The sequence below is a fragment of the Neomonachus schauinslandi genome, chromosome 6, assembly GCF_002201575.2.
Source record: "Neomonachus schauinslandi chromosome 6, ASM220157v2, whole genome shotgun sequence".
NCBI classification, from domain to species: domain Eukaryota; kingdom Metazoa; phylum Chordata; class Mammalia; order Carnivora; family Phocidae; genus Neomonachus; species Neomonachus schauinslandi.
In genome coordinates this window covers 81,886,725-81,898,316 of record NC_058408.1, presented here as the reverse complement: position 1 = coordinate 81,898,316, position 11,592 = coordinate 81,886,725, and the positions used below count along the sequence as shown (strand labels likewise).

At 37.9% G+C, this 11,592-nt stretch overlaps 1 protein-coding gene across 1 annotated transcript in view; it reads right to left on the bottom strand.

Moving 5' to 3' along the window:
• Positions 1-2,576: 2,576 nt before the first annotated feature.
• The window catches only part of ARID4B (AT-rich interaction domain 4B), a 145,284-nt gene continuing 136,268 nt past the window's right edge, over positions 2,577-11,592 (bottom strand). Inside the window, exons 22-24 of the mRNA XM_044916014.1 lie at positions 9,709-9,924; positions 8,496-8,642; positions 2,577-4,331 (exon numbers count right to left, since the gene is read on the bottom strand). Coding sequence (XP_044771949.1) covers positions 4,204-4,331; positions 8,496-8,642; positions 9,709-9,924 — 491 coding nt within the window. The 3' untranslated portion in view covers positions 2,577-4,203. The remainder of the gene's footprint in view (positions 4,332-8,495; positions 8,643-9,708; positions 9,925-11,592) is intronic.

The window sequence follows — 11,592 nt, the reverse complement described above, 5'->3', positions numbered from 1 at the left end:
AAGTCATTGAGAATATAGGTGACCTTTCATAGGCCACATCAGAAAAATCGAAAAAAAAAACAATATTCAGGGCGCCTGGGTGGCTCAGTTGGTTAAGCGACTGCCTTCGGCTCAGGTCATGATCCTGGAGTCCCGGGATGGAGTCCCGCGTCGGGCTCCCTGCTCGGCAGGGAGTCTGCTTCTCCCTCTGACCCTCCCCCCTCTCATGTGCTCTGTCTCATTCTCTCTCTCTCAACTAAATAAATAAAATCTTAAAAAAAAAAAAATATTCACCTGCTTGGCCGTGGTTTTGTTTTCTGAGTCTCTTATTTAGGTTTCCCCTAATTGTGACCTTGCAGTATTTCACAAAAGATGGACAAATCCAATTGTCCCTATTTGCAATTCAAGCATCTCCCTCCATCCTATACAGTCCAATGAAGAAATCCTACATTTTCCTTCAGAATGTCCCAATCCCATTCCCTCCCTACTCTCTCTAGCATTATTCCAAGAATCATTTTCTTATCTGTAACCCTGCAACCTCATCACATCTGGCTTTTCCTGACTCTTCCTCTCCATTCTTGCCTACACATTCCACTTCTAGATGAATCTCCCTTGAATGTTACTTCAAGGTTTGCATCTCCTCTGTGTCACCCTCACATCTGTCATCACAAATCCCATATGCTCCTTCATCTTCTCCTTTAAACTCTTACGCGCTGGTTTTCCCTGACCATCCAGTTTAGCACAGATTTTATTAGGTCTTACGTATATTACTTCTACAACTAAACCATGAAACTATTCCTCCAGGGTATCACATCTAATATACACAAAAGCCATCAAGATGTTAGCCAGAAATCCCTGAAGAGTAGGTTAAAAATAAAAGAAAGGTGGAGAAATGGACTCAAAGAATGAAAGGCAGCACACATTTCTAGAGGAAAATAGGATTAAAGAAGCTGTGGTTGGAGAGTTAAAAAATGATCCCCACTGCTGTTCAGAACTGGTTTTTAAGTGTTTGGAGATGACTTAACCCCTTTGAAGAGTTTAAAATATAAAGACTCTTTTCAGAGTAAAGTACAGATAAGGGGCGCCTGGGTGTCCCAGTCCATTAAGTGTCCAACTCTTGATTTCAGCTCAGGTCTTGATTTCAGGGTCGTGAGCTCAAGCCCTACATTGGGCTCCACACTGGGCATAGAGCCTACTTAAAAAAAAAAAAGAAAAAATACACACACACAAAAAATGTCAGTGGTCTTGTGTATGGTGCTTCAGCTTCCCCAGTTTCCCCAGGTTAAGAAAATTAACAAGACCTCACTCTCAGGTTATTTCAGTAGGGGAAAAAAAAGTTTTGGAGAACACTGCAAAAAACATATCCTCTTAATTTTACCAGACACTGTAACTAGGTTGATAAAACATAGTTCGGGTTACCAGATGAAAACTTAAGTCAAATTCTGGTAATACCATGAAATTCTCAAACTCTCCAGAGGAGCTGGGAAGAAGGGAGAATGGGCAGGAAGGCAGAGAGGCTCAAGAGTGTAAACCTTGACTACAACAAAGTTTGGAATCATTCTCTGCTAGAGCACTGTTTCTGTAACATAAAAAGTCGGTTGTATTAGTAGTTCCTTGAGAAACAAGGTTTCATGATCAGGCAAGATTGAAAACAGTAGGGTTAAGGAAGTTTAGCCAGGTATCTCTTCACAGGCCTCCTCAGTTTTTAATATGCTAACAATGGAATCTCTGCGGAAAAAAAGTGCTATATATGGCATATATATTTGACAACTCCCAAAGCATTTCCAGGAACCAGTATTCTAGAACTTCATTTTGGGAAGCACTGTTCTACAGATTTTAAAACTCATCCCTTAGAAGTTAAATAAATTTCTGTAAAAATAAAGGGTCATCCCAAAGGTGCTTTAAAACTATACATTTGAGCTTTTTAGGCCTTAAAAATTACTGTTTTAAGAAAGGGTTGTCTCTTGGTGGAAAGTTCATTAAGTGGGGCAAAAAACCTAATTACCGATTTTTTAAAATGGGGAGAAAAGCAGTGGTTCTCAACTCAGATGCATATTAAAGTCACTGGAGACCATTAAAACAAGATCGACATCCAAGTTTCATCCTAGACCAATTAAGTACGACTTTTTGGGGGGGCAAAAGCTGCCCCACCGCTAGCACCACCACCATGGGCACAGTACAAGTATTGACTATTGTTTTAACAATGCCCAGATGATCCCAATGAGCAGTGGGGCAGAGTACACTAAAAGTAAAAGTCCAATGAAATTACAAGACAGGAAAAAATTTAAAAAGCTGCTGGTAATGGTTCCACATGTTAAAGAAAATATTTTTTTTCTTTAGACAAACCTCCAAGTCATAAATATTCACGTTCAGACTCAAGCAAAATAGTCTATAGTGTATATACAAAGATAAAAAATACCTACTAAATCCTGTGTCTGATTAATGGACTTTTTAATTTTTATAGGTATAATATTTCCCTTCTTTGGTATGTCAATTAAACCCCTTCTGATAATACAGGCTGGAGATGTATGTTTCAGTCAGTCATCATATACAGAAATGAACTAAAATTACTTAATCTTTTAGAAACAAAATCAAGGATTCACAAACTATGGCATTTTATTTCAGAGCCTTTGCTTATATTTGTACAATATATTACATAATTCTTCATTGTTTGCAGATCCTAATATATACTTTATAGCTTTTATTCTATAAGCTTTTTCTTCAACGTTTTGCTGTCAACAAATCTTTACAGTCCTGTACAAATTTGAATAACTTGAAACCATTTTCAACAAAATTAGTTACTGTAAGCACACACTACAAGACTGAAAATGCTTTTCTTAGAAAAGTTGAATGTAAAGGATTCTGACACGTTAGCATCTACAACAAAACGCTTCGAAATTCTCACATGTCGTATTGCCAGAAAACAAAACATGCCAGCCCCATCCAAAAAAAGTACACAGAACTACAATTAAAACGGTAAAACAGTCTGTACAGTAAAGTACTGTGTATTAACAGTGCCAGGTATTAAATAGCTTGAATGAACACATCGCAATATACAAATGTCTTACAAAGGTGTAGAATTAAATACAAGTGCCAAACAGAACAGAGATTGGAATCATACAACATAAAGTCAATACAAGTGAAAACAATTTTGCGTTCATTTTGGATTTTATACAAGGCATTTAATTTTATAGGCCTACCACCCCGATTAGCTATTTATACTTAAAATAACAACCATCCTTTTGAGACAGTTCATATCAACAACCTTGAACCATACTAATACAGTTTACTTGTTCCTGAAATCCTCTTGTTGTAGCTCATAATAAAATAAGCAATACAAATGAATTATCTGTATTTAAGGAAAAAGAAACATTTACAAGAAAACACAAAAATATAACTGTTATAATTCATTATGAATAAATATACACTTTGAACTGGCTAAGTACAATCTTTATACATTGTTTAAGATTTAATACAGTTTATTAGCCATTTTCTTTTTTCACACAATGTATTATATCAAAATTAAAAAAAAATACTGATTTATAGAAAAATGGCAAAGTACAGTAGTTCCATTCCAATTTGAAGGGGCATGAAAAGCCACTGCAAGACCTTTTAGCCTAATTCAAACCTGTAAACATATTCAGTCTTTTTTAAAGAGAATCTTTAATATTTGGTTACCAGGATTGATGTCTAATATCCTGTTAACTGCAGGTTTTGAATTTATTACATGTGCTTGACTTATACAATTAAAGCCACCCTAAGGTGACTTGCTTTAAAAAACAATTAGCTCGTACAAATGAAAATAGGTTCATATTTTTTCATAAATAAATGGAAAAATATCAAATGTTCCAGCTTTAACAAAATACAAGGGAATACATATACAGTAAGTTATCTTAACATGTTCTGGCCCACCGAATTAACTATGCTTACTGTATTGTCTCTACAGGCAGTGAAAAGCCTCCATTTGCCACAGTGGAAGGCCTTCAAGTTACCAGACACACAATTCCCAGACAAGTTGGAAACAATTATTGCTTGAGGAAAAGCAGTTCATTGTACTTTTTCTTCATAAAAAAAGTGCACTTAAGTGCCAAGTCAGCTTGTCAAGAAACAATTTTTAAATATAAAATAGTGCTTGTCTGATTTTTTTTGTGCCACTGTGCAGTATAAAAAAAGACGTGGCCCTCAACAGCCATTAAGTGCAAAGTGCTTTAGCAAGTCCTGCTGTCACCTGCACTCAACTGACATTCCATTTTGTGATGTGCTGGACATTGACGGTTCAGCTAAAGTTAACATAACAGCAGCTGTTATGGAACTGGATGAAGGGGAAGAAGAGGATGAGGATGTAGCAGCACCTGAAGAAAGGGAAGACCAAACCAAAGGCTTAATAAACGTATATACAACAATAGAAAGAAAGAAAACAGCAGTCCTCTCAACTAAAATTCTGTTGTCTAAAATCATTTAGCTGACAACAAGAGTGGTCTGTATGTCACAATACCATAATGTAAAGAGAGGAAAAACTAGTGTATCTCAAGTAGCTAGACCATGCCAAACTACAGAGTTAATGAAAAAGGACAGATCAGGGAATGCTGCTCCTGCATGGATCAATTAGGAAGAAAAAAAATCATGGGCCCAGTCTATTAAGACATGGAAATAAAACTGAGAATCGACTTTCTGTAACAACAGAAACAAATGTCAAAAAGAGCTTTGAATCCAATAGGAAAAATCTGTAATCCACCCAAAACTCCGCTTCCCTCCTAATTCCTGCATCTTCCTGTGTTGGGAGTTTCTTAGGAATTTAAATGGTGATGAGAATGGAGGGCTAACTGATCTGCATTTTCCTGCACTTCATTTACAAAGCAAATGACACATTTCTTATTTTCCTCAGGGAAATTCTCTCCTTGTTATCAATCAGTATTTGGAAAAAAAAAAAGTTTTAAGGAATACATGCACAAGGTAAAAGAAATTCCTTCAGTACAGGAATATAAGGTGGAAAAGCAAATCTTCTGACAAAAACCCTCCTAAGTCCTCCAAATAACGCCTCCCCATTGTTACCAGTTGCTTCATAGTCTTTAAAACTCTAGAATAGGGGCTGGCAAATTACTGTCCCCAGGCCAAATCTGGCACACCTGCTTCTGTTAAGAAAAATTTATCGGAACACAGCCATGCTCACATACTTACATCTTGCCTATGGTATATTTCACACCTACAATGGCAGGGTCAAGTTGTTCTAAAGAGACCACTTGGCCAACAAAGCCCAAAATATTTATCATCTGCCTCTACAGAAAATGTTTCCAACCCCTGTTCTGGAGGAATGTTATCTCCAAAGCTAGAGATACGATATGCAAATTTAACATGTGTAGCTACAACTCTACTTTAAAAAAACAAGTGGAAGCATCACAGTATAGTGTTTGACTCTTGATTTTTTTTTAACAGTTAACAATCTATCTTATGAGACTGTTCCATAGCCATACATATACAAATACCTCTTTTCCTTTTCTATTTTAAGATTTTATTTATTTGAGAGAGAGAGAGAGAGAGAGAAAGAGAAAGAGAGAAACAATCGGTGGGGAGGGGCAGAGGAGGGGAGAGAGAGAGAGAGAGAGAAGCAGACTCCCTGCTGAGCAGGAAGCCGGATGTGGGGCTGGATCCCAGGACCTAGAGATCATGATCTGAGCTGAAGGCAGGCGCTTAACTGACTGAGCCACCCAGGCGCCCCCCCTTTTTCTTTTCAAAGTTGAATAGTATTCCATTATATTATGAATTGTAACTTCTTCAATCCCTAGTCTCTTCCTGTTAACAACAATGTAATGACTATTTTGAGCATTTTAATTTTTTTAAAGATTTTACTTATTTATCTGATAGCGAGCGAGCACAAGTAGGCAGAGTGGCAGGCAGAGGGAGAAGAGAAGCAGCCTCCCCAATAAGCAGAGAGCCTGATGATGCAGGGCTCGATCCCAGGACCCTGGGATCATGACCTGAGCCAAAGGCAGATGGCTTAACCAACTGAGCCACCCAGACACCCCAATTTTGAACATTTTAAATAAAATTTTAAATGTCTACTTTTTCTTCAGTGTAATGTATCACAATTTAAATAATTTCTATCTGTTATTATAAATATTACAACAAACTTCTTTATGGTCACTATTTTTCCTTGAGACCTATTCTTAGAACTCAAATTAGCTAGTTCTCCAAATATATAGTCAAACTGTTTTCCAAAATAATTGTGCCAATGCTTCCAGCAATGTATATGAATTTCACTCTATTTTCCTAGCACTGGTTTCAGTTATACATTTTGGGGGGGGCTAGGAACAGTATCATATTTGGCTTTTCTTTGACAACTAGGATAGTCATTTTCCTACTGATATTTTTTTTTAATTTATTTGAGAAAGAGCAAGAGAGAGAGAGCATGAGCGTGGGGATGGGAGGGCATAGGGAGAGGGAGAAGCAGGCTCTCCACTGGGCAGGGAGCCCGACGTGGGGTTAGATCTCAGGACCCTGGAATCATAAGCTGAGCTGAAGGCAGACACTTAACTGACTGAGCCACCCAGGTGCCCCTTCCTACTGATACTTCAATAGTATTTAGGAACTGACTTTTAATGCTAACTCCCCAGAGAAAGCATCCATTTATCAGAATCACTTGCTATAGAGAATCTGTGGTGACCACATATACGAAACACTGTTTTAGAGGAGCAGTTTCTGGATAGACCTCTTACTACATAAAAAACACTCTAAAAAGGCTTGGATGACTTTAAGAGTAAGGAGCTCTTTAAATAGTATGCTTATTATAATTGATTTTTAATTATTTTTAGATGGTTATATATCAAATAGAACCCTGATGATCCCCCTCCTTTGACAGAATGTTTCTGTATATACTTTCTATATATTAACATTTAATTTCTTTTCAAATTACTCCATAACCCAGACTTTCAGCCAGTGCATAAATTAAAAAGCCTAGACAAAAGGTGGAGAGAGTTATAGGACTTATCACAACAGCAAGAGAGGGAAGGAAGAACATTCCTCTGAAGAAAAAGAAAATGAAAATCAACGTGCTTCAGAGAATGGGAGCAGTGTCAAAAGAGGAGGGTTGGGGAGGCAAAATCATAAGCTTGAAATGACACTGTCGGGGCGCCTGGGTGGCTCAGTTGGTTAAGTGACTGCCTTCGGCTCAGGTCATGATCCTGGAGTTCCGGGATCGAGTCCCGCATCGGGCTCCCTGCTCGGCAGGAGTCTGCTTCTCCCTCTGACCCTCCTCCCTCTCATGCTCTCTGTCTCTCATTCTCTCTCTCTCAAATAAATAAATAAAATCTTAAAAAAAAAAAAAAAAGAAATGACACTGTCCCCTCCCCCCACCCCTAATGTCCGCTTTCTGCATTCACTACAAAACTATAAAACGTGAGATTTTCCTAGGGTTCCCTTTCTCCTAGGGTCACGTTCTCTACCTCCTCTGCTTCCCTACCTCTTCCTCCACTTAATCAGCTTTAATCCAGCTTCTCCATCTCCACAGCTCACGTAAATGCTCTTGAAAAAGTCATTTTCATTCTGTTTAAAACTTTCAAATAGCTGTCCATCTCACTTAGAATAAAATCTGAACCCTTCATCCTTCCCTACAAGGCCCCACATGATTTGGCTTCTGCTTACCTAAGTTCCGTCTCTATGCTTCTGCTTACCTAACTTCCGTCTCTATCACTTTCACCACAGTGGTTTTCTTTCTGCTCCTGAAAGGCACCAAGTGCATCTCCCCTCCTTGGAGCAGCGGTTCTCAATCTGGGGAGATTTTGCCCCCTAGAGGATATTTGAAAAACGTCTGGAGACATTTTTGGTTGTCCTGAGGTTGGGGGTGGGGGGGGGCGGCATCCAGTGGTTGGAGGCCAGGGATGAAGGATGCTGCTAACCCATTCTACAGTGCACAGAACAGCCCCCCACAGCAAAGAATTATCTGGCCTAAAATGTCAATAGTTCCAAGTTTAAGAAACTCTATCTTAGGGAATACGTGCTGTTCTCTATGCCCAGGACTCTTATGGACTGAATTGTGTCTCTCTAAATTTCTCTGTTGGAGCCCTAACTTCCACTGTGACAGTATTTGGAGATAAGCAATATATTTCCTGTTGTTTAAGACTCCAGTCTGGGGTACTTTGCTAATGGCAGCCCTGGCAGACTAAGAGAACTCTTTTCCCTCAGATTTAACTTCCTCTGGTCATTCAGGTCTCAATGAAAATGTCTTGACCACTGGTAATCTAACACAGCCCATCCAATCCCTGCCTTAACATCATTCTCTTCACAGTGCTGTTCACGATCCGAAATCTCATTTTTTTTTTTTTTAAGGCAGATTGTAAACTCCACGAAAGTGAACATTGTGATTTGAGATAATTGTTTTTCTTTAGATAAACTTTTTCCATTTTATAGATGAGGAAAATAAGGCAGAGCAATTAAAGAACTTGCCCGAAGATACATAGACATAAACTCACATGAGTCTAAATGCAGTCATAAACTGCTTTTTAAGTAAGATTAATACTTACTTTCTCTCTCTTTCTTCTTTAAACGCTTTCTCCTCCGATCAATGGAAGCTACTTCAGATTTTAATGACAGATAATGTTTTCTGATTTCCTGAAGTTTTTCTTGAAGAATTGTGATACGTTCAGCACTTGTCATATTTTCCAGGTCCGCTGTGAATTTAAAACTTTCATCAATATGTATTTTTGAACAAAACTGTAGTACATAAAAGAAACCATATAGTAGGGTTGTAGAAAAAGGTCAAATAAACTAAAAATAAGGCTTGTGGGTGTTTGTTTCCCTGAGATTTTTTTTTTCCTAGCCTAGAACATAAAAAGCTATGCGTATATAGGAGCGCCTGGCTGGCTTAGTCAGTTGAGCAAGCTACTCTTGATCTCGGGTAGTGGTTTCAAGCCCCACATTGGGTGTAGAGATTACTTAAAAATCTTAAAAAAAAAAAAAAAAAAAAGGAAAGAAAGCAAGCAAAGCAAGCAAAGCAAAGCAAAGCAAAGCTATGCCTATATATGCCTGGTATATAATACACGTATGGTATCCGTTGAATGAATGAATGTGCAGAATTAAAAACCTTAAGACCTAAACACGTATGCTAAAAACTCAACATTCATATACAGTATCACTAAAAATCATACTTAGAAATAAGACTAGAAAGACACCAAAATGTAAAAATCATAATATAGTTTTGAATGTCGGGGCTGTGGATAAATTTTTCTCTTTTGTCCTCTTTTTAGATTTTTATGAGTATGTATAACATTTTTTTTATGTATAACTTTTAAATTGTAGGAAAATTTTAGCTAAATCTAAAAAGCAGTTTTCAATTTCCTAAGAATATCTCCATATGTGAGAAACTCTGGGGTAATCTTTTTCAAAAAGTCTTTATTATGGAGACTTCTCATATAAACAAAAGTACACAGAATAATAATGCAGTCCCACATACCATCATCCAGCTTCAGTGATTAGCAATTCAGGCAAATACCAACATTAACTAGATATTTATGACAGGATGTTAGACATTTGAGACAAGATTTGCCATGAATTGCCTTGAAATTTTTCTTTTAGGAACTTGTTCATTCAAATCAAGATCCAACTAAGCTCTCTACACTGCAGTTGGTTACGATGTGTCAAGTTTGGTTACAGCCTCTTTTTCAGGGTTATTAGCCTCAAGAGTTACCAGGCTGAAGTTTCTTCCTCTTAACTGTCAGTTTACTAAATGTCACTTACACATCTGAAAACTCCATTTGTAAACTTTCGGTAATCGATTACTGGGTTCCTTGAGATCAGGATCCTTATCTCCATTCTTTCCACATTTTCCTGGGGACTGTGTCCTTGCAGGAGATTTGGTACTGTGAGATTTCATTCCAGTGGAAACTGATTTGACTGGCTGAGTCTTAGTTACACTTTCCCCAGCAGAAAGTTCTTCACTATCACTACTGTTTGCTGAAAGAAAAAGAAAAAGAAAAGCATTAGTAAACAGAAAAGTAACAAAAAATTTGTCACCGATTTTAGTAAACAATTTAAAATTAACCACATGAATTCATTACTAAAGTAAATACCTTGCTTTATAGACCCTGCCTAACGACCTGGAAAGTCATCATGTACAGATACAGCAGCATCTCAGTCAAGGGAAACAAAAACAAAACCAAAAAATTCTTACCTGAATTGCCAATAATATTTAAAAAAAAAAAAAAACATTCAAACTAATCTTCCATTATACCTGGTAGACTGTCAAATGTATCATAATTACATATTTGAATGGCTCTTTATTCTGTTACTATTATACAGCATTTTTTTAAATGACTCATTATAGGAACTTAAATTTAATATTTTAGGTTGTATACAGATCATGTTCACGTAACACTTTCCCTACTCCTCTGGCCACAAGCAAACAATGATAGATAATCATGAAATTCAATAAAAAATACTTTGGGTTCCCAAACTCTAAACTTCGATGTGTACAATGATTTTCTCCTCAAGTAACTCCTACATCGTAGCTTGTTGACTAAAATAAACCATCAGTTCAACTCTGGTAAATATATTCGGCATGAAGATTTCACAAATCTATGTAAGAACTACGTACATCTGCCTCTGCTGAGTAAAGCCTCAGTCCTTCAATAAAAAGGCTTAACCTTGCCAGTTTACCATGTGAATAGGTGATGGGGTTGATATTTCCATGAATTACCGCTTTCTGGATACAAAGTATTATCTGAGATTCCATGAGTTGGTTCCACTTTACTAAATTATTCTCAGAAAATGATTTCCTCATCTGATTTACCAAGCCTTTAGCCCAATCATTAAAATGGGAGAATACAATTAACTATAACTGCTACAGAACAGTTATAGAATATAATCAAATTTAACTGCTGTACCTCGAAATTGTAGGAATACATTAACTGACTTGTTGAAGATGAGCCCTCTTAGGAAATGTCATTTAAATGGTAAAGTCTTGTAGACAAAAGTATCACTGTGTAGTAACACTTTCAATATCCTGTCGGTTATTCCAAGTAATTGGTGATCAATTTGGCATGTATTTATTCTTTATTTAACAACAGCTACCCCCCAAAAAAGCACAGTTAGGCTCTCAAAGCCTGAAAAGTATTTAGATAGAAAAGGTACAGAGCAACTCCTCCCACTGTGGTGTTTGGAGAATGGAGAAACTCCTTTCCACACATCTTAAACGAATCCCCTCCCAATCCCACCACTGCTGCTCTGGAACCCCTGGCAACTCCTAGCTAAGCCACCCAAGGCTTGGCCCCACTCTGATGCAGTGGTCTGCCTCAGCCTGGCTTTCATGGCCTTGCTGAGCACAGCCGCCCGGGGCCCCGAGGGACGCCATATTCACCGCCTGGAAGTCATATGGGCTCAGCAGAACCTCGGGGAGCTGGCCGCATAACCCTTTTCTGCACTGAAGTGCAGCCAAGCCGGCCGATAGCAAAGGTCAGGCAGTGGAGGTGGCAGGAGTCTCCTGGAAGAGCAGCAGGAGGTCAGTGTGGGGCACCTGAAAAAAAATTCTTTACATATTTTCTGCTTCTTACTTTGTCTACAAAAGAGAGATAAAATGTGCAGCTCTCAGGAGAAATACAGTATATAAATTCCTGTTGGTCAACA